The sequence below is a fragment of the Pezoporus wallicus genome, unplaced genomic scaffold (assembly GCF_028554395.1).
Source record: "Pezoporus wallicus isolate ANWC-B61680 ecotype Strahan unplaced genomic scaffold, APGP_CSIRO_Pwel_v1 contig_5967, whole genome shotgun sequence".
NCBI classification, from domain to species: domain Eukaryota; kingdom Metazoa; phylum Chordata; class Aves; order Psittaciformes; family Psittacidae; genus Pezoporus; species Pezoporus wallicus.
The window spans coordinates 1,219,733-1,243,879 of record NW_026639377.1 but is presented as its reverse complement, the minus strand read 5'-3'; the positions used below and the strand labels follow the sequence as shown (position 1 = coordinate 1,243,879).

General features: G+C 36.9%; 1 protein-coding gene across 1 annotated transcript in view; it reads left to right on the top strand.

The window, feature by feature from the left end:
* LUZP2 (leucine zipper protein 2) overlaps positions 1 to 24,147 on the top strand; it is a 181,795-nt gene that overhangs the window by 118,435 nt on the left and 39,213 nt on the right. The window contains exons 6-8 of the mRNA XM_057414394.1: positions 5,831 to 5,893; positions 9,211 to 9,273; positions 21,932 to 22,006. Of these exons, the coding sequence (XP_057270377.1) occupies positions 5,831 to 5,893; positions 9,211 to 9,273; positions 21,932 to 22,006 (201 nt within the window). The remainder of the gene's footprint in view (positions 1 to 5,830; positions 5,894 to 9,210; positions 9,274 to 21,931; positions 22,007 to 24,147) is intronic.

The following is a 24,147-nucleotide window of genomic DNA, read 5'->3' as shown; positions in this document are numbered from 1 at the left end:
TTCATCAAGGGGAGGCAGAGCCAGATTTATCTTGTATACAACAAACAACCTCTGTCAGACCTCAGATAAATGTGTGAATTGAAGTTGGTTGCTGGGAATAATTTTCTGAGAAAGTGATTTTCTTTCCTTGAACATACCTTATGTCCTCGTGCTTTTCAAAGACTAGCAGGCAAACAAACTTGTTATGTACTGTTGTTTGTACATTATATAGTTTGTTCATCGTGTGTTGACATCTGATGCTGTTTCAAAATACTGGTGTTTCTCATTATGAAACATAAACATAAGAGTATTAAAGCACTCATCTGTGTGGCCAGAGGTCAAGGTAACTTAACCTCAAGAAATCGCATCTGAAAATTTATGCCTTTTACATCGTGGCATAATCTGACCTTCCCATTAGAGAATATATGATACATCAATTAAACATTAATCCCCATAACTTCAGATTTACAGTGATGATAACCCCCTTCAAACGGAATGCAGGGATAGTTTGTCACACTTAATGCCTATAAACTGTGACTCTTGCCTCATACGGTACTTACTGTATATGCTAAATTAAAAAAGGATATTACAAAAAATACAGCGTAGCTATGTAACTAATGATTTTAATAAAATGAGTTTACAGAGAAAGAAAGAACTAAAACTGCAACTGTAAAAGTGATTCTGTTGAGTTTTCAAGTTTATACTTTGTGCTTTTCTTTCTAAGTCTTTCTGAGTTTTGTGACAGGGAGATGGGAATAAAAAAAAAGAAAACAAAACCCAACTCACTAAAACACCTTCTTTCACGCCTTTCAGCCATTATCCATTGATACTGTAGAGAGAAAGAGATAGGAGAGGGAAAGAGACCTCAATTTTACTGAGCTAAAAGTCAGTAAAATTATTTAACAACATGGAAAGAAAGGACCTCTGGCATCATGGCTCTTGTTTTCTAGGAATGTGAAGGTAGTGACAGTCCTCTGTATTTTACTTCCTTCTCTCCCCCTTCTCTGGAGAGGTGACATGCTCAGTCCAGCATGTTAGGGTTTGCTCCTTTTGTAATAACATGGGTGCTGGCTGCTGGCCTTTGATTCAGGAGAGTAAATGATAGAAACGGAGGGATTATTTTCCACAGTTGGGAATATAAGGGAATATATATGCCTCTAGCCAGCAAGCATGGTTGTTTGTTGTTTTTTTTTCTTGCGGGTTCCAAAGGCATGATGGCAGAGCAGCTATGATGCTACAGCTTCTTTTATGTGCTTTTGTGGGAGATCTTTAGGCAGCCTAAATGTAGGGTTACTGTCAGTGTTCATAGAATGAATTCAGCTTCTGTTAAGCCTGGTCTCACGTATTGAAGGTAATAGCAGAATAAAACTGGAACCCAAACATAAGATAAGAATGTTATTTCAGTATAAGGAGAAAAAAAAAAAAACAACAACTGCCCAGGGACTGACTGAAATATCTATTTAGGAATGAGGAAAAAAGCTTTTTATTTTCAATATGGAAGCTCTATGGGGAATATGTTAACAAATCTGACTAGCTGTCACTGAGAGTTCTCATGGTTTTTGAGGACACAGAATAGACACTGTACTTCGGTGTGGTATATTTCTTGAGTGCAGGTACCAGGACAGTAAGAATTGACTGCATGGAAAGAGACAACAGGTTTCTTGCAGATGTGGCAACTGCTGACAGCAGTTTTCTGCGCCTGAATTTAGGGATGCACTGAAACTACTGGTACAAAACGAGCTAAAAGAATTAATAAATTCAGAGTTAGCTACTGCAGTTACTTGGCTGAATATTATGATTGCATGCAAACACTCCAGCTAACAGTTTGTGCTATAAGCTTTCTAAGATAGTAAAATAAATTAAAATACCTATTTATTTTGAATATAATAGTATCCATTCTCTAAACCTAAAAGGCCATGTCTATTTAAAATAATTATGCTGTATAATTTTAGAAGAGGCTATTAAAAACATGCTTACAGATACTTAACTCATTTGTTAAACTTTCATACTTTTTTATTTTTTAAACTTGAAATGTAAAGATCTTTTCCATCGAAGCACTTATCAAGAAATGAAATAAGTGTAATAAAAACTGTGTAAAATTCTGTTTAGTTTAACTTCTTTGTTGTTGTTCTTTGAAGGATACTTAGTAGGATAATAGGAAGCATCATCTTGAACCCTTACGTAAAACTTTAAAGTCAGAACTTCTGTTGTGACTCAGTAAGCGTTTATAACTTAAAAATTTCATTGATGGATTGATCTGATTTTGAATAGTCCCTTTCTATCAAACTTACAGAATATATATCTGATCAGAATTCATTTTGCCACATTTAACTAAGAATTCCCGTCAAACCAGGCTCTGACACTTCACGTGTTCATACTGGTATACTCAGCATTCTGCTATAGAAAATTACCACTAATAATCAGGATGCAAAGCTATTTTTAACACTGACGTGATTTTAAAATAACATTAAATCACTCAAATTGTAAGCAAGAAGTTGTCATCTACCTCTGACAAGCTCCTGCTTACTGTGCTCTTGATAACTGTAATCTTTGATGCTTGCTCTCATTTATCACATTATTAAGTGCAAATTAATTAAATCATTACTATTTTGCCTGCATTCTGGTAACTCTGGTTTTTGTTTTGTTGCTGATAGACTGCACAGATAATGAAACAGAATTGGTGAATCCTCTTAAACCTCCAAAATGCAGTCCATCCCCTAATTTACAATACTTTCATCAAGTTTTGATTCTGAACAAATTCTTTCAACTATATTCTTTTCCAGGCTACTTTGGCACAAAATGTGGAAATTGTGACAACTGTCTACTAAATTTATGTCCTGTTGAGATGGTAGGAATTCAGTTCTTCGTGTTCTGGTTGCTGCAGGGTCTTCTCAAAATAGCACATGTAGAAGTTACTTGTTAATATACCAATAGAACTATTTCTTATAGCAGCTTAGGCTTCGCAAAAGGAACATAAAAGAGTAAAAAATGTAAGGATTGCAGGTCATTCTTACTTTAGATCTGAAATATGAACAGAGTCTGTTACCTAAGCCAACCATCACCAGGCTTTAGGGGGACTGGAGAATACTTAAGCTAGTTAGTCAAAACAAGACTTCCTGAGTTAATTAAGTATGGTTCCTTAATGCAAAAGTGCCTTTGGCACAAGTGTTTGGCCATCATCCCAAGAGGTGATGCTGATCTTTTATGTGAAACCGGTCTCATCTACTGTGTGATCACAGTACAACAGAGCTCTTTTAGATGTACCCCTGGTGAGCAACAGATGTGTTGGGTGTGCTTCATCTCTTTGGTTTCTGTTTGATATATCTCTGTTCATCTTGTATCTGCTACTTAATCCCCTTTGTGCAGAGCCAGTTGTCATGTTCTGTATTTCTACAGTGGTTAGTATGATAAGGTGCTGCTCTGTGATGAGCTACAACATCATTTTCAAATGAAGAACAAACAGTAAGAGTGTGAAACTTAGTAGAGCAGTATTTCTTCTCTCTCCACAAACAAACAGCCCTTTGTAAATCATATTTTGTGAGGCAGAATCTGGGTTGCCTCAAAGTAACATCCCAATTCTTTTCTGCTGCATTAAGAACTGTGGGTATCTGTGTCAAACAGCTGGAAAAGATTTATTGTTTCTGCAGCAGTGTGTATTGCTGCACAATAGGTAGTGACAGTGAAACATCTGAAAAGATGTTATTTTTATTTTGATGTATCTTTACTTTATTTTGGAATTGTGCAAAGGAGGCTTCAATGGAATTTTAGTTTCTTTGCATTTGCTTTAATAAGAAAAGTTGGGTTTTTTTTCCCAAGAAAACCTCCAAGCTTTTAATTTTGGAAGTAAAGCTTCCAGAGTGTCGTGGTTTAAACCCAGTCAGGTAATTCGTTCGCTCACTTCCCCCCCTTTCTTGCCCTCCCCCTGCTCTCGGAGGGACGGAGAGGAGAATCAAAAGAATGCAACTCCCACGGGTTGAGATAAGAACAGTTTAGTAACTAAGGTATAACACAAATCACTACTGCTACCACCAATGATAATAATGATAAAGGAAATAACAAGGGAAGAGAATACAACACCTCACCACCCGCTGACCGATAACTCTCCCCCCAAGCCCGACCAAGCTCCGACCGATACCTCCTCCAACCCTGCAGTCTCCCAGCCCTTCCGGCTAACTCCCAGTTACATCCTGGACATGATGTGCTGTGGTATGGAATAGCTCTTTGGTCAGTTTGGGTCAGGTGTCCTGTCTCTGCTTCCTCCCGGCTTCCCCTCCTCCCTGGCAGAGCATGAGGCTCACAAAGTCCTTGGCCAAACCAAAACATCACTATCAGCTCTGTTCCCGAGCCGAAAGTCAAAACACTGCACTGCACCAGCTACCAAGGAGGAGAAACATGACTGCTACTGCTGAACCCAGGACACAGAGTTTCAGTGGGATGTGGACCTCAATTTGAGCTGGGTGGAATGACCTGTTTTTTCTCTAATGCTAGCTTGTTCTCATGCAGAATGTTCAAGAAAGTTACTGCTATTCAATAATATTCAATAATAACTACTCATTCCCGAAATGCAGTGTAGCATATGAGAGGTTGGTTTTGGTGTTCTTTTAATTTTCTTTTAGTGTTCAGCATATTATGACCAGCACTTGAAGATCTGCTTATTGAATACTCATGTTTCTGAACAGTTTTGATAGATATTCTCACTGCAGAGAAGTCTTTACATGTCACTGTCAATTATTCAATATCACACACAGTATCACAGTATGCTAGAGATTGGAAGGGACCTCGAAAGATCATCTAGTCCAATCCCCCTGCCGGAGCAGGAACACCTAGATAATGTTACACAGGAATGTGTCCAGGCGAGTTTTGAACGTCTCCAGGGAAGGAGACTTCACAACCTCCCTGGGCAGCCTGTTCCAGTGTTTCGTCACCCTCACTGAGAAGAAGTTTCTTCTCAAGTTTAAGTGGAACCTCTTGTGTTCCAGTTTGTACCCATTACCCCTTGTCCTATCATTGTTTGCCACTGAGTAGAGCCTGGCTCCATCCTCGTGACACTCCCCCTTTATATATTTATAGACACTAATAAGGTCACCCCTCAGTCTCCTCTTCTCTAAACTATAGAGACCCAGCTCCCTCAGTCTTTCCTCATAAGGGAGATGCTCCACTCCCTTAATCATCTTTGTTGCCCTGCGCTGGACTCTCTCCAGCAGCTCCCTGTCCTTCTTGAACTGAGGGGCCCAGAACTGGACACAATATTCCAGATGGGGTCTCACCAGGGCAGAGTAGAGGGGAAGATTGAGGAGTGCAGGAAGAATTACCAGACTATTGAAAACTCATTTTATCAGGGTTTATTCTTTTTCCTGAAAATGAGAAGAAATACAGTTAAAACTCCTACATGAAAAATCATGTTGAGTTGGAAAAATGCTATCAGGTATTTAGCAGAAAGACCCCATGAATTTGATCAAGGTCAAGTGGTGAGATCTTGGCCCTATTACTCAGTTGCTATAATGATTTACTGAAAATTATATTGAGCTACGTAGTTGACACCGGGAAAGAACTAGAGGGATTTTTTTTTCCTTTTTTTACCTCAATGTATCCAATCTAAATTGCTTCAGTTGCTACATTGCTAGGTTTCTATGTGCAGTGCTGTTCCCCTGAAAGCAGGGTTTAATGCAAAGTTATAGAATCATAGAATCCTGTAAGAGAGGACACTGTGCCAGGATACATATATCTTATTTGTGTCTGCTGGGGACTGGAAGGTGTTATCCATGTGTAAAATAAAACCAGTATGTTTTACTGTTCTCTTAATATTTCAGTAACTCTCAGTAATAAAACTGTATTTTTTTTTCCCTCTTAGAACAAAAGCCTCAAAACCAAGCTCTTATCAGGAAACAAGCTTTGTGGTATTCATGCAGAAGAAGTAAGTAAGTTTCTTCTATATTCTAAATCTAACATACTCAAAAGAAGTTTGCATCAAAGTCTTTTGTGCTGAGGTATTAGTATAGATTATAGATTCTGAATGTATGGTGAGCATTCTTAAAGTGCTCTTATCTCAGTTCATTTCTGTGACTTCACTAGAAGAAACTGAAATGTGTTAGCAAGCTGCAAACTCAAGTTTTAGACAAATAAAATAATGTCTGGGGATGCTAATGAAAAGTATATATAGCTCTGTTGATGTATATTATACACCTATAACATATATAAACCTCATTTCCTTTCACTGCTCTCCATGCCTAGACTAAGACAGGAAAAGCTAAATCTCTTTTGAAATTAATGAAGAGACAGGAAAGATTTATTATTATAGATTACTATAATGTTTCATTACTTCAAGGAGAAAGGGTCACTGTATGAAAAAGAGGGAAAGAAATTTTCTCTGTACTGAGGAGCAAGGTAGTAAAGACAGTCTGTGATAAAAAAGCCCTTTTTTTTTGCTAATACATAAATCTACCAGTGAGTGCATTCATGCGAGCAGTCCCTTTAGCTATTTAACTTTTCATGAAAGAGTGTATTACTGTATACGAATCTGGTTTACTCATTTACATTACTTTAGTTATGGTTTTTGCATCTGTAATTTCTGTAACCTCGCTGGAATGAAACGCAAACGTAACACTTTGCTTCTTGGGTAAAATTTTCATAATGATGCTTGAACGTGTTTTCTGCATTAAAGGCTCTACCTTTTAACTCAGAGGTCAATGCTATGAGGTCAAAATAGTGATTTCTAGTTATATTAGCTATTTGGCCTAACTGAATATCTGCAACCATGGTTACTTAGCAATCCTCAGTTGGAAATAACAGGGTTTTGGGGTATTTTTTTGTAGCTCCTCAAAATCTATGTTGTCTTCCTATCCCACCATTGTTGCTTTCAAACATGCCACAGTATATGAATACAAACATTCTTCCTTCCCTTGTTTACTACTTAAAAAATCAGCGTGTGCAACATAGCTTTTGTTTATCCGTTTTTTTTCAAGTTTGTTTTTCCTAGTTGCATAATGTCTTCAGTGTTTGGTGATTAACTTGAAGATCTTTTCCCTGATTATGTCTGTAATATTTGCTGCATAAATGTTGTCAAATCTAAGGGCAAAGCCTCAAATTAAATTTATTGTAGTCTGACAAGTCTGGCTGTCGGAGAATTTCAGCAAAATAAACCTAAGATAACTAACACTCAGGGCAGTGGATTGTGAGTGTATTTTAAACTTTCAGAATCTCAGGTTATGAATCATCCTAGCAAGTTTGTGGCTTTTAAGCAGGTTAGTGCCATTAGAACCAGCAAAGTTACTGCAGGAGCATCCTCCTCTTGTTGTTTTGCCAGTTAGGTGGTGTCAGCCAGAGAAACACAGTGTATTTTCTGCTATTTAATTAAGTAGTATAGTCACCATGTGTAACAACTGTGTGAAATCAGTATCCTTCTAGTTCTTAGATCAAATAGCCTTCATGGATAGATTTGCCTACCAGGAAGCTCCTGCTTTGTTCTGCTCTCTGGGGCTGCATGCAGACAGCTGTAATGAGCCCTGTGATTCCTTTTTGTCCAGTTGCATAGATGAGAGCATGCTTGTGTTCCTGCACAGTTCACAGGGCTGGGTTTGCTTCTCTGAGAATTCAGAGCCCTGGAGAGGGTGGTGCAAGTGGTGCAAACCTCAGGCTTCCCAGAACACAGAAAGGGGTATGCTCTAGGAAATGCTCCCACATGCTTTGGTTTAAAGTTTGATATCGCCCAGGTTTTTATGAGGATCTTATCCCACTGACTGCACTAAAAGGTGTCAGTTTTTTTGAGTCCTCTCCCAGGAAATGCAGAAAACCCCCAAACCAACCAAATTTTATCACAAAGAATGACAGGTCATATGCGGGCTTTTGAGTCTAAACTTAAATTACACACTAAATACATTTAGCTCTGTAACTCTTAATTTCATCACAGGTTTGTGATTGAGCAAATGAGTGATACCTTAATTGTAACTGTTAGATCCCACTATAGCCACTATAGAACAGCCATCAGGCTGTGTAACAGAAACTGTATATTTTCTTAAGCACAACTCATGGAACAATTTAAGTTGGTTAAGGTTTTCTATGTGGCCTATGTGCAAGTGGAATATATTCCATAGGTCTACTGATCATATGGTCCAGGTCCAGACCAGAGGACACTTCTAGTTGCACTCTAGATGAATTCTAGATGGCTCTGTAGATGAAATAACAGCAAATATAGTTACAGAAGAAAGAACTGAACTGAGCTTATCTTAGCTATTTTTTTCATATCTTACAGAATGTGATAACCCATATGGCATTCCTCCTTAACTACTTGAAGTGGGTTCTAAAATTTTACCTTTAAATTCGTTCATCCATCCCAGAAGCCTGTCACTGAATTTGGCGGCACCAGTTGGAAAGACATAAAATCTTCCCAAAAGCTTCAGTTTGTTTATGAAAGATATACTATCATCTGTAATATATTATGTTTATGGATCTGCTATTTCAGTAAACGGACTTCTAATCCATTCCAAGGAGCTCTAAATATTTGGCATTAACTAATAAATGTACTGAATATCAGTTGAGACTCTGGATTTTGTTTAAAAAAGTAATATTACTTTGGAAGGATTTGTAGATAAAGGGTGAAATAATGCTCCTTGGATAGTTTGGTGCAGTATTAAAAAGCCCCATTTCTATTTTGTTGTGTATAAATAAATACAATAACGTATAAATCATTACTTTAAATTATTTAAGGATAAATGTGACAGTATTTAAAATAAATATCATCCTAAACGGATATAAATCAGTGTAACTATGCCTGTTTTGGAGCACAGGGTCACAGACTGAGAACCTAGTTCTTTTGGGTACCACATGGAAATTCCTGGTCGTTACAAAGAACATGCTTAATGCTATGGAACCTTTTTCCCTCTTGGAAAAAGATGATCGAAGGTGATGCCTTCAGTTACATTTCAAGGAAGTATTGAGAACATCTCATGTTGAAAATGTGTAATCCACATAGTTATTCACAGAAGTATCATCTCATGTACGTGCTTTAGGTGAGTGTCCTTTTACATTTCTCTTGGCACTTTTGCCTGGTTTATACCTGCTACCCTGGAAAAGCAGTTGACATTGGTTTTGGTTCTTCTTCTGCATTTTAAAGCTGATCTAGTTTCTGCTGTTTTCAGAACTGGCTACCTTTTTTTCTGACTTTAAAAGTAAGTAGCTAAAAAAAAAAAAAAACAAAAAACCCCAACAACCTGATTTTGCATTCCTCATTTTCAGTCAAAAAAGATCCAAGCCCAGCTGAAAGAGCTTCGTTATGGGAAAAAGGATTTGATTTTTAAGGTAAGTTCTATTTCTCTATACTTAGCTAAGGTGTTAGAGTTACTATAGTATTAAAGTAATCTAGGAGTATAATAGCTGCCTTTATTACTGTAGTTGTAAGGAATCATTTCCTTCTCACCACACAGAAAAGAGCTCAAAGCACCAAAACCAGACATAAAATCATCATGCAATTTCAGAAATATCATGTATTCTTATTTCTCTTTTTTCCTTTTTTTTTTTAATTTCACAAACCACTATAACAGGGACAGTGCTTTTTATTATATTGCTTTCTGAGGCAAAAAAAAAGAGAAGATTCAAAGCCTAAATCCTTGTCTGGTGTCTTTGTTTTTAAATAGAGAAATGCAGTGGCAAGTATTTAATTTATGAATATCTGTATTTACATGCTCACATAAAGCAATGCTCCAGTTTCCTGCTGGTGGCCAAAAGGTATTGCCCTATTCTATATATTCTGTAACATGTTTCTCAACTTTCTAACTGAACAATAGTATATTTTAGAGATGGTTCTTGTATTTTCTTTGATTAGCAGTCCTCCATGGCCCTGATAAAAAAAAAAAAAATGTGGGAGGGGAGGGTACATGACAAAACATACACTGCTGAAGCGCAGCAAATCCTTGTTAACACAGGGAGAAGTTAATCCCTGTTAAAGAAGGAGGGAGATTCAGGTCACCTCGCTGGAGACTGCTAATTGAGCAGTGCTTTTATTCCTGGCATAAAGGATGAAGATAAGTAGTCATCTTCAAAGTGACTAGAGATAGAATTACTTGCAAAGTAATTCAGCTCAATATGAGGTCCAAATTGCCTTCTGTAAGTGTTTAACTGTCTCTACTGTCTCTCTATTGTATGTATAGTACTGTGAAGATGAAATATCATAGCTCATTTAAAAAACACAGTATGATTTGTGTAACTTTTTTTTCTTGCAGAGGTTGATTCCAAGGTTTGTCAGGAGCATTTATTTCTGGTCATCATAAGGCCCAGACCAGGGGAATAGATTTAGAGATAAAAACTAGGCATATTATGCACCTGGACAGTTAAATTTTAATACCAACTAGCATTAACAAAAATAATATATTTTTCTTCAGGCTCAGTTTAGGTATATTTGAAAGCTTGAGCAGAGGAAAAGGTTCTAATTTCTAATCCTGCCTGGGTGTGAAAGCTTGTTTTCTTTAGCTGAAGCAGGATTGTTCAGTACTGGTATCTACTTGTTTTCATTATGCTAATATGCACTGATCCCCAAAATGAATCAGAATTGTGCTAGGTTGCATAGTAATGCTTCGCAAGGTGCGACACTTGGTAAGTGCTGCCCACCTGAAAACAACTCAGAGAAGAGGAAAAGGATGACAGGAGCACAAAGAAGTGAACAAATAAATGGGAAAGGCTGTCTGGCAAGCTGCTGGCATACATAAACCAACCATCCATCTTAATCCAGTAAACCATGACAGTTAAGGTTCAGATGTAAAGATCAGAGGTTTGTGGTGGAGGGGTGTATGTTACTTGTGTTATAATGGCAGCAATGCAGCATGTGAATGTGAATAGAAGTGGTTCTTATCTGAACAGGTATGGATGTCTGCACAACAGGCTCTGTTTCTTCTTGGAGAGTTATCCAGTACTGCTGTGGGAGTATGGGGTATTTATCTTCTCCTAAAGACTATGTCTACATTTGGCCAAATGAGTTATGCCTTAAACTCTTTGGCCTATGTTGAATAGACATAGATCTTGAATATGAAGAGATATTCAGGCTACCAGCTCAGTTGTAGGTCCCAAGTTACGTAGGGCAAGTTCTGCTCTGAATGCACTTACTTGCAAAATAGGGAAAATGTTAACATGCCTTTTAGGGAAATTATGAACTAATGTAATTAAAAATGCTTTGAGAACTTTATGCGAATGATGTTAATGAATCGCAAAATGGACTCCAAAGTCCCACATACTGAGAACTGCATATGCAAATACCTGAAACATCTCTTGACCATATTCAATTCTGTATGATACTGACTGCCTGATTTGCTAATTCGATACATCATTTATTGTAGCCAAAAATATTTTTCCTGTGTTGATCTTTTTCCTGACTAAGGGAGGATTTATGCAGAAAAGGGAGCAGCAAGTTTATGCTATCCTCCTAAATAATTGTGTAAAATATGGAAAAGGGGAGATTAAGGGAGATTGAGCATGCTGATTTGTGTGTGTGTGCCTGTCTTCAGACCTGAAACACCAAACAGAGTGGAAGCCATTTGATAGAGGGTGGAAAGCTTGTTTAGATACAACCTCTGCTCACAGTGGTCTAGCTTGTTTCTGTGGTGGTACACTTGAATTCACGTTTCTATGGATTGCAGTATCACAAATTAAGAGCAGATTGTTACTTGCCTTCATTTCTCTTTTGTGCTTGTAAGTAGTGTTTCAGTTACTGAGCATTCAGTTTCTCTAAAGGACTAAGCCGAACCATGTCAACACCTCAAATTTAGACTTATACTTGCTTACACAGACTAATATAAGGAAGAGAAGACAGATTAATCTTTTTTCTTTTCTTGTTTCAAGGACTTGTTTCAAGAAAATATTTCTGTCTGGGAAACACCTGAATTGACTTTATATGTAAGATGCAAAGGATATTCTTTACTGTGAGAGTGGTGAGGCACTGGAATGGGTTGCCCAAGGAAGTTGTGAATGCTCCATCCCTGGCAGTGTTCAAGGCCAGGTTGGGCAGAGCCTTGGGTGGCACGGTTTAGTGTGAGGTGTCCCAGCCCCTGCCAGTGGGGTTGGAACTTGATGATCCTAAGGTCCTTTACAACCCTGACTATTCTATGATTCTATGATATGTTTTAAAAACTTAACCTAGCTAAACTGACATTTATAGTCAAAACCATTTTACAGCAGAGTCAAAAAAAAAAGCAAATCTATGTGAAATTGTTTTTACATCATACTGACTGGATGTGGTAAATATTTATATGATACCATTCCTGCATCCAAAGTCAAATTGATGCTACCATGTGCATTCTGCTCCTTAACAGTAGTTAATTATGTGCCTCAGCAAACCTGTTTCCTGGAGTTGCAAAGTATTTATTTCTGTAACACAGACTTTGAGATTCTGCATTCTCTAATGAGAAAGGGGTGAAATGAGTCAAGAAAAAGAAACTCAAAACCACCCCAGAAAAATATCAAAGGCCTGACTTAGTAGAGAGCTTGTGTTAAACTTGAACATTGTTGTCTGAGCTTCAAGTAATTGGGTAAATGATTTTAGATTTGTGATAACCTTCTACAGAAGGGCTTTGTGTGTTTGCACATGTTATGAAGATGAAAAATTTTTCAATACAGTTCTATTTGTATACAGTTGGCACTCAGGCTTGACCCAAATCCAGCCATTTTGTAAATGTATGTTTACTTCACCCATGACTTCCACTTACTTGTATTAAAACTGTTATCAACTGCAGAATTCAGCTGACTTCATATGTTCGAAAAATGAGCCTGTTTAATGCATTTTAAAGGATTCTTCATTATGTTCCAAGTACCATAAAACTCCTTCTTTGCTTGAAGAAAATTTTGTAAGAAAGCATCATTGTTTTCCTTAAACTTTATTTATACATTGATTTATTTAGGACAAAACCAATGTTCTTATCTTTGCTGTTACATTTGCATTGCCCTGTAATGCTAAATGTAACTTCGATAGCTCAGTGTTAAAAGGAGATGATAAGAGAAAACTGAGGGCAGCTTCCTATGGGCCTTTCAAACCAAATTTCCAGAGAGAAGACTACAACTCATCTACATTTCAGACAGGATGTCCTGACTGTAGTGTGCTTATTCATCCGTTTTGTTTCCTCAGCATTGGGATCTTTTGTGACCTCCCTTGGGAATCTCTGCAATGTGGCTTAGGAAAACCAAAACAAACTATTACAAAATAACAGTTGCAAACATAACTGTAATGCAAAATAATAGTTTTATTTTTATTTTTTTTTCCCCCAGATGTCTTAAACCAGTGACTTTTTTAGGGATAAGAAGCGGGCTGATCTCAGCACGTCATATAGCAACTGAATAGAATCTGGTTTGTTGTTTCTTTTTATTATTAAACTTTTAATGTATAGCTTTCTTTTTTTTTTTTTGAAGGATTACTATCAAAGACTTCTCTAAAGTTTCCTTTGACTTTGTCAGAAATGACAACCGAATTAATAAAATAGCAAACTGAACCTCCTTTAGCTATATTTTTGTACTTATTTTATGATATTTTCTATTTGATAAAATTCATCTCATTGGTCTCATGTGGCTTGTATGTTATTCTTTGATCATTTTATTAGTCAAAAAAGAATTTATTTTTCTTTGAGCAATTTTTTTTTTTTTTTTAGTTTATTTTTTCTAAAGGCCTTTTCTTATGAAGGATGAAGATGAAGAGTGCCTACAATACAGAATCCGATAAGCAATGAATTGAAAAGTCTGAAAATATTCTTACAGACTTTTCCTTTTAAATACATAAATAAGGGAAGTTACTTTGTATTTACTAAGATTAAAAATTCTTTTCTGGCAATCCCATCACTGGTTCAGTTCTGGCAAAAGCTGTTTTTTAGGAGGTGATGGAAAACAGAAAGGATGGTCCATGTTCTCTGACTCCAAAGAAAGTTCAATTATATGCATGGCATTCTTTCACAATGCTTATCTAAGCTTTTTAGAACTATCATCAGTTCAAACTCGATGTATTTCTGCTGCTTTTGTCTCTTCTAGTCATTTAGCCTTAGTAGTAGGAAATGTTTTGTTATATGCATAGAATCTTTCTTACTGAAATTGAAGCCAATCAGTTACTATGCTGTCATAGACTTTGAGAGTAGCTTGTTTTTCATTTAAACCCCTTCCTTTAAAGCCATTCTTTGCATATTTTGAGATTATTACCCCATGTCTCTCACAGAGTGTACTTTTTAATTTAACGTATGTAGATAGATATTTGCATTCTAGTCTTGCTTCTCAGTACATGTTTACATACCATTAGTGCCTCATGTTAGTCACATCTGAACTTTTTTTCTTTGTTTTCAGTTCATTTGCAATGCCCTAAAATCACTCAAGTCCAACTGGACATTTCATTCATGCTGAGCAGAGCAGAAGGATTTTTATAGCCTGTACCCACAGAGTTCTTTGCCTTTTCTATGACACATTCAGTGGTGATGTCATCTTGAGTCAGTCATCCCTACTGTTCTATAGTCTGTATTTGTTTTATTGATTATTCCTGTCTGTATTTAGCATCTTAAGACTTGTCTTTAGTGAATGTCATCCTGTTTTTTTTCCAGTTTGTCGGGATAAATTTAAACAAGTCCTGTCTTCTGTGACACACAGAGTTCTGGATTGATGCCACCAGAATATTTAATGAGTATATGTTTAGTTTGCTGTTGCATTCATAGATGGTACATATACCAAATAAAACTCTTTGCCCTAGAGAGGTAGCCTGATTATTCTTTTCAGCATGTTTTACTAATGGATCTGTAAGTCATGACATCTTCAATTTCTCGCTTTTTGAAGATGGGTATCACACCTATTCTTTTCCAGTCTTCTGATTCTTCATCCACTCTACTGAGTCTGTAAGGAACTTTGACCTTAGAGCCAAATACCACTTCATAAAGCAATAAAAGTGATGATGCACAACCATGATGAACAGAAAACAATCAAGTGAAAACTCTTATCAATCTGTAGCTGGACAGAGTTGTAGTAGACAGAAAAATTATCTTTTGCCTAAGGCAATTTGCTTAAAAGTTTAGGACTACATGAAAAAAAACAAACCAAAACAAAAAAAAAATGTTCTGTGTGCCATGGCATTCAAATTTGGCTGAAAAGGGGTGGAGATGATAGTGAAAATAAATCCTATATCAACTCACCAAAACCCACCACTATTTAATACTTTCTCATAAGTCATCTGAAAGATGGGAGCAAGTGTACCCTGATGAAGTCTGCTGACAACCTAAGTGCAGAAGTGGAAATTTTGGAAGGGAGAGCCACCCTGCAGGAATGCCTGGATAATCTGGAAGAGTGGGCTGACAAGAAACTCACAAAGTTCAACAAGAACAAGCATAAGGTTTTGCACCTGGAAAAATATAATCCAGGAGTGCAGCACAGGCTGGGATGTACCTGGCTGGGGAGCTGCTCCTGGAAAGGGGCCTGGGAGGCCTGGTGCATAAGCTTGATAAGAGTCCTTACCAACCTGGTATTTTAGGATTCTATGAAATATTTCAAGGAATTTGCCCCCACCTTAGGAGATGGCCTTGGTAGTACTATTTTGAGTAATTATTTCAAATTATGATTTTTTCCCTTCTAGTGAAGGTCTTTGAGTGAAGGTGACAGCATGATGACTACAAGTATTGTAAAATGCTTTTCTTCATCTTTAGCTCAGGGGTGAACATCTTTGTGCTAGCATCACTAAACATTTGTGAGTAATTGTTGCAGTGATTTGATTGTTAAACATGTAGATCAAGCCCAGAATTAGAGAGTGATTTACATTTCATGCTCTGATTCTGTTTATGTACATTGGTTTGTGCAAAGCCAGATAGAAAGATTGATGACCTTTTCTTTCAAAGCATTTTCAATACAAGGTAATTACAAAATCAGTCAAGTTATATGTTTAATAGCTCCTCCACAGAAGTTGCTGTATCTGGTGATATATGACAGCCAGGAGCATGTTGTTAGGGAAAGTTGAATTTTCAAGTTGCAGTGTGGTAATGTACAGCTATTACTTTGGCTTCCTTGAAGATACACATGTTTTCTTCAAGGGGTATCCTTTTTTTTTGAAAGTCATCAGGATAGCAGGAAGAAAACTAAGTATTTTCCTCAAAGCAATTGCATTTGATGGCTGAGGGAATAGAAGTATAGTGTAGATTTTGCTCATCTTTGAAGTTGTGGGTATGTGAAATTATTCTACTTATCTGTGGATTTCTGGAATGTGATAACTTCGCAGAAGTCAATTTCTGCTGTTTTGAGAATAGTAGGATTGCATATACACTTTGTGCCAGTTTGGGGTATTTTGCTGATGAATCTGGCAGGCTGTTCCCCGAGGTGGATGACTGATGGGCTCAGCTGTGCAGGATTTATGGGTTGATATATCATGAGTGAAAACTGATGTTTTTGACCTCTAGGATAAGAGATTGTGGAATCTTCCTTTTGAGGCATTTCTGTTTTGTCACATAAGGAGCGTTGAACATAGTCTTCATGGTTTAGGATCCCTATAACTCCTACTAGATACTGTATTTCAGTCTTAGAAACTGCTAGGAGTTTTTTTTCCATTCCAAATGAGGTGGCTTATGATACTTTTTTTTTTTAATAATGTTTTTATTAATTTTTCACTTGGAGATCTTTTTCCTTGATCAAGTCAATGTGTTTGCACATTTTAGATACATAGTTGTTTGCTGCCCACTGGATGTATGATTTTGGGTTTTGGGTTATTAATAATTTGTGATTACATCTGGCTACTTACTGGAAGTAGAAAAATGCTCTAAGACAGGATATTATTGAGTTGTTTGTCTCAGTAGAAGCTGAGGCCTCTGGGAGAGACAGGAAATTGAGATTTGTTTAGTTGATTTTTGTAAAATACGTTAGGGCTGTTGCATAAATATCTGTAGAGGATATTTGGGTAGTAAGAGATGCCATGATTACTTTTCAGATACCTATCATGTTGAGATAACATAGTTAAGATAGGGACCATTTCTTCATCTTCTGGTACGTGGTCTGTTGTCACTGTATTGTGAGTACTTCTTGTTTTCATGAAGCCCAAGATTATTATTTTTAATTTTATTTCTTTAGTAGTGGCTATTTTTTTATTTTCCCCTGAAGGCTGAAATAGTGTGATATCATAACCTTGAGAAAAAAAATGTATATAGAAAGTCTTATCTAGGTTATCTGTGTTTTGCTTAGAAAGTAGATGCCACTGTCTACACTGGCATCTTTCTCCTGGTGCATATTTTTATTTCAAATGCTGCATATTAGCATTTTGGATGTTGTTACTATGATATAATCATTACTAATATGTTAATACTTGCACATTATGCTAGCAACGCAGGGGGAACCTAAAGATCTAGACAAAATTGGCTGCTGAAAAATACAGGGTACTTGCGGATGGGGGATTTTTTTTTTAATTTGAAGAAATAAGTGACATAAAGAAGGTAGAAGGGCATCCTCATAGGTATTTCCCAGTAAGGACATAAATTACATAATAACAAAATGAATATATATCCTTACTGAAACAAAATCTCCGTCTACTGTCCTATTTTTTGAATGGTTTCATGCAGTTTTTGAAATCACAGACTTGTGAAATATGAATATGATTTAAGTACTTAGTAACTCAGGTCTGTTAATTTATTGACAGTGCATATTTCACAACACAGTTGTAAACTTTGTATAACTTTTTTAATGAACTGAAAAATCCAGGTTTAAAAGTTTCCATATGGTCCTGAGAATCCGGCCTTAAGGACTTGGACTTGCATTAGACTGTGATGTAGTCTTAAGTAGCTATGTCTAAGTCACTGTGAGACAAGGTTACTTAAGTCTACTGGCAGCAGCTCCACATTTAACCAGTACAGCTACTCAATCAACTTACAGACTTGGTCCAGCTCCTACTGAAAAATAAGGAGAGGTTTATCACTGATATCAAATTGGAATTGATTTGGACTTTGGCTGACATTTTCCAAATGTTTTCATTATAATGATGATTGTCTATGTGCCCAGTAGGATTGAAAAGTTTCAAAATTTTCTGATATAAAATATTGTCAAATTCCAAACTGCCCAAAGATCAGGGAAAAAAATTGGATGGCAGGAAAGACATATATCATTGAATGGTTAGGGTTGGAAAGGACCTTAAGATCATCTAGTTCCAACCCCCAATCTGAAGCTGAAAGATGAGTCAAAGCCTTTTCTTGTGTAAACGTGTAGCAGGAAAACCATATGTGAACTAATCTTCTCCCAAAAAGAGGAAGTAAATGTTTCCTTTGCACTACTGGTGGAAATGTAGAAAGTTCTGGCATGCTTAATGTGAATTTTAAAATGCTTACCCCCTCAGTGTTTGTTCTGTTACTGCTAAAATAAGCAAGACAATTGTTTAAATACTGACTTCCAAAAGAGAGAGCAGCAGGTATCTGTAATCAATCATGTGGATTAGTTTTCCATTGGAAACGACAAGTGGTGTTATACAAGCAAAGGTGTTCTGGCCTGATCAGAAGGGAGAGAAATCCCCTACAGGAGATAAACAGGCAGCCCAGGCGCAAAGGTCAGTGAGGTGGCTCTTCATGCACATTTTTATAACACATTTCTGAAGAGAAACCAGTTATCTTCCTTTAGTTAGAGGTCTAGTATTTCATTAAAACCCTAGAGAACTGCTGATTCATTGCTTTCATTGGAATGAGTTCTATGTGAAGGAAACACATGAGGGTTGGGGAAGGAAAAGTGACATTTGAGCTAATAAAAAAGCATATAGGTCTTATTTCCTTTTTTTTTTTAATGTACATCTAGAATAGTTACAAATGAGAGAGAGAAGCATTGTGCCACTAATGGGCGTTAAGAAAATGTACAAGCTGTGAGCTTTGCAGAAATTATGTTTTTAACTGACTTTTGTTCTAAGTGCTTAAAATACTACGCAGATGTTGCTGAATGTCTGGATTTCACGGCACATCTGATTAAAAGGAATAGCTGCCATAAAGTGTTGTTTTCAGTTACATTTAACACCCTAAACAGTGCAATTTAGAAGCACAAGTCTCTGTTTCTCTAAGATACAAATAACACAGAATAAGCACAGTGGAACTGTGTTTACCAGATAATTTATTCCAGTTTCCGGTCAAGTGGTTTCCAATTTCAAAAGTTGTCAAGTAAATTTTTTTTTTTTTCTTAAACATTTTTTTTAAGGCTTGTGTGGGGAAAAAATGGAATTTGCAATATCCAATCTATTTAACATGTGATTAAACATCACTTAGTCAATCATGGAATCACAGACTGGTTTGGGTTGGAAGGGACCTTAAATCTCATCCAGTTCCAGCCCCCTGCTATAGGTAGGGACACCTTCCACTAGACCAGATGGCTCCAATCCCGATTCAACCTGGCCTTGAACACTGCCAGGGACTGGGCATTATTCTGCAGTTTCAGGACTAAGATGTTAATAAATATCACTCTTTTCAAGTGAGTGGTTCATGAAAAATACATTTTTAATACTAGGCTTTTATTCTCACTTGATGTCAGGTGGATTGATATCACTGACCTATTGGCTCAGTAATCTGTGAAATAAAATAAATATACATGAAAGTTCAAGTCCATCAAAATACAACAGTGTTACAAAAAATAAGGCTTGATAAACAATGCAATCAGAAATACTTTATTAATACATATGAACCTGTCCTTTGGAAGAATACCTCTTCAGCATAAACTGCAGGTGTTTTCCTTGATGTGAGCAATGTTATTACAATATATTAATTCTTTATAATGGCAGGCATAAATTAAAGACTTTTCTTCCAGCTTTACTTTTTACATGGCTGCAGTTTCATTGAATACAATCTATTAAATAGCACTAGACTTTCCCCTGCAAGGAAAGAAGCAGCAGTCACCTAGAACTACCATTACCTGCTTTCTGTCAGCTACTCAATTTTTCAGTGGTACTAATTTGTGTAAGTAAGTATGCTGTAAAGACAGTTTAATAAGTAGCAATGACTAAAATGATGATGTGAGCAATTACTTGGTCTAGTTCCAGTACCCAGTGAAAACTGTCTCTGCATCAGAAAGAGCCAAGTTTAATGTTTATTTTGACCATGTTTATTGGAACCATGTTTATTGTGAGTGTATATTGTGAGTACTATATTTAGTAATAAATGCAAATATTACTAAACTCTAGAAAGATTCTTGTATGTTAGGAAGTTTTTCTCTAATGAGCCAGTGGTAAGTCCAGTTAAATGTTGCAAATTCTAATGAAATGGAAGGATTCTTTCTGTACTGGATGGTCAGTAGCCAAACTGAGGAACCAAACCAGTGTTCTGTGTGTGGGGAGTGTGTGTTAGTGACTGATTTCAGGTGTAAGAAATGTGATGCAGTGGAAATTAGGGGCATTCACAAGAGACTTCTCTGCACTTGAGTAAGCAGTTGACTTCTACTTTGAAGCAAGATTGCCTAATTGTACATGGTTTTGACTAATGAAACTGGCTGATCTGATAAATCTGCAGATAAATGCCTAATCCTGTTTTAAAATGTGACTAAGTACTTTAAATGAGCAGGAAACTGAAAATTCCAGGCTCTTGTTATTTTATCAGCCAGTACAGCCTGTGCCTAATGCAATAAATGCCACTTGAGGTATCTCCTGACAACTACAGGCTTGCCTAGGGTAATACACATCACCTCTGGCCTATGATATGTTGGTCATTGCCTCAATACAGAGACAAAGTTTAACCACATTTTGTAGGGTTTACCCTAAACAGCACTTATGTGATGTGGCTATACATTAAGCTAGGCTACAGTCAGCAGAGTACATGTGATCTTGAAAAGTCTGGTAAGAAAACAGTATCTGGCTGGGGATGAACTTTGGTCAAAATTACAATGTGTTGCTCTTTAACTGGGAAATGAGAACTTTATCCAATTATTTTATATGCACAAAATATGTATTACCTAATGAAGAGTTTAAGAGAGAAATGCGAACTGGTTAGTCAAGTGTCTTCCTCTGTGGTTACCTTCATAAACATGGAAAACAGCTAGTGGACTGTATTTTGCAACTACAACAATGAAAGAAACCTGTACTTTACTCCTTTTGGTTGCATAGTATGTGTTACTAATGACAGGGCTAAGAACTGCAGGAGTTTGGGAGCTCCTACTTCTCTAAATTGTAAAGTTTATGCAAAGAATGTATTTCCCTAAAGTCCGAGTGTACCTAGCCCTTAGGGAAGGGGAGAGGAAATAATCATTTTTATTTACTGAGCATTTAAAAGCATTTTCTGAACCCCTGCACTCAGTGCATTGTCTGTACATTGTAAAAAGCCAGATTTCCTTCTGAAGGACTAAGCAGGAAAATAATGTTATATCATATAAAAAGCCAACAGCCCCTCTGCACAGGGTGCAGGCTACTTGAACCAAAATGCTTTCTTCCTACGCAGTTGCATAATTGCATAACATTCTTCTGAATTTTCCTTTCATATCTCCAGGGAAGTAGATGGAGAAACAACTCTGGAGTTCACCCCATGTATGCCAGCAGATAGTAGCCTTTTATAAGGTGCCTACATGGATGAACATTTGGGTGTTATCTATTTGGGAGTTACATTTATGTTAGCATCTCAATGTTGAAAACTAGAAAACAGTGGTTCAAATTGCAGACAGAAGTCAAATAAATTAACAAAATAATAGAAATCGATTGAATACTTTGAATTTTCCATAAGGATGTTGTGGCTTATTTCTAAATACTCTGTTGTATGGAATTACTTTTGCTGTTGACACTGAAATTAGACTGAACTTGAATTCACATAAATGGAGCAGATTTGAGCCCAGTTTCCACATAAAAACTCACATTTTTCTCAGGAAAAAAAAACAGGCCCATGAGGCCTGGTCTTTTTGCAAGCAGTTCTGACCCAATTCATATATATTACTTGTAAAATTTATATCCTTTCCTCTCTCACCAGCACTGCATGAAAAATTAAGGTGGGAAAAAAAACCACTGTAGATTGCATCAGCTTTTTCCTCTTTATTCCCGCAGGCACAACAGCTAACAGATCTGGAACAAAAACTAGCAGTTGCAAAAGATGAACTGGAAAAGGCAGCCCTTGACAAAGTAAGAAGTGTACGGTACCGTAAGAATGTTTATCAGCTGTGAATATTCCGGTGTAATTTGACAAAATAAATCAAAGTCTTTCAATGATTTAGATGCATACTTGATTGCATGTACCTGGGAGTAATGTACTGAAAACGGTGGAACTAATTACGGTGCATGGAGTTAAGTACTGCTGCAAAGTTATTTAAGAGGAGGGCGACCAAATTAGAAACATCTCAAAAACCCACAGCAAGCCAAATGATGCAATTCTTCATGAAGAAAAATACACTAATGTGAATGTGTAACTGAGATGATTTTTATTTAAGGTTTAGTTATAGTTCCAAGGAAAATGCAGTATAGAAACGGGTCAGTATCTTGTTTGGGGAGTAAATGTCATGCAATAAGGAAGCAGTTTATCAGAAAGGAAAACAGCTTCACTATGCTATCAAAGATTACTTTTTCTTTGTTTGGCTTCCTGGTATTTTCAGTTTCCATTAGACATCTAACGAAAAGTATGCCTCTTGCACTAAAAGCATTTTTCTTTCATCTTCCATATTGTAATCATTTAAATCAATCCATCACCCCTTGAGTGAGGGTTTGCATCTAGCATTGCAAGATGTCATTTGTGTAAGCAGTGCTCACAGCAGCATTATTCAAACCTCTGTGTGAGTCTGGTGCTATGTCATGTCACATGTTTCTTGTTAGCACACTGAACTCAATTGTTCCACATCTTAATTTAAAAATTAAGCATGTTCCTTCTTTGCTCGTATAACACTCACGGGCATGGTATCTCACTAGTGCCAACACACCATCTGTGGCAATGGCAAGAGAGCAATACTTGCCCTAAATATCCTCCAAATGCAGTTATTCATTATAATGCAAGCAGTTGTGAAGGAGAAAGCAAAGAACATATGATACCAGGAACTTTTAATGAGACTGCTAATAAGGGATTCTGCCTGCACATTGATTGATCGCAGCTGACTTCTCTGACTCTCTGTTTCTTTCCTATTAAAAATTATGGGATTTTAATTCAGGGCTCCGTTACGGTTCTGTAGGCTTTCCAGAGGCCTGGCACCTTCTTCTTGTAAATCATCATGGAGTCAGCCTGTACACTGCATACATGCTGCAAAATGGCAAGCAGGAGTTAAAAAGAACAGTGCAAGTGAAGGAAAAGTTCATGCCAGTGAGAATTATCAGACTAGAAATACACGTTTGACTAGTTCTAACTACAGAGCAATAACACCATTTAAGTCATAGGTACCTTTTTTCCCTGGTTAAGACCTTTTCTTTATGACCTGTGTACTGAAAAGAGACAGTCAGCGGTCCATCCATGTCTTAAGTGGCAGGTGTGGGAGATGAGAGGATGAGAAATTATCCAGGGGGATATCTGGATGAGAGAGCTATGGTTTCAAATCAGTATGATTTGCAGGGAGCATGAGAATCATACAGTGCTGTATTGGCTGAGTCCACATCCTCAAGAAAAATCAGTCTTCTACCTCTGCCAGTTTCATGTTTGAGGTTATTTTGACTTTGTTAGATGGTGATTTATGTTCTTCATGCAGTAACTTATTGAAAAGGTAGGGGAGAAGACATATTACAGAAAGAAGTCAATTAGAAATTAAAAGATCCTGGAGATGGATAAAGTAATTCTTTCACTTTTCAACTGCCATTAGGTCAGAGACGTATCAGTCTGACTTAAGGTTCATACATTTTAGTAAGTAATTCGTACAAAATCTGATCTCTTTGATAATCCAGCATTCCTTCTCACTGCACACATCTTAAGGGAAAGTCATTCAGTTTTGTCTGTTTGCAAACAAACCAAACTTAATTCCATCTCCTGTTTCTTTGATTTTCCTTATTGTGCTGTGCATTAGATTTCTTATGGTTGTCTTTGATCCTACCATTGAAATGTACCCTACTAACTGGTTTTGTTTGCTTATTTTTAAAGAAACCTTCAGTTTTTTCCCAGTTAGGAGATACATTCTGTGGTCCCAGTTCAGGGTACGTTCGTCTGATGTAAAACATGGTATATTTGTCAGGTTCTAAAGAGTACTTGTTTAGCAAATAAACTAAAACAAGGTGATGTATGCAAATACCATTGCTTAGGATTTGTACAACTGTGAAATATTTTTATGTTGTATACGTAATATTTCACGTATGCA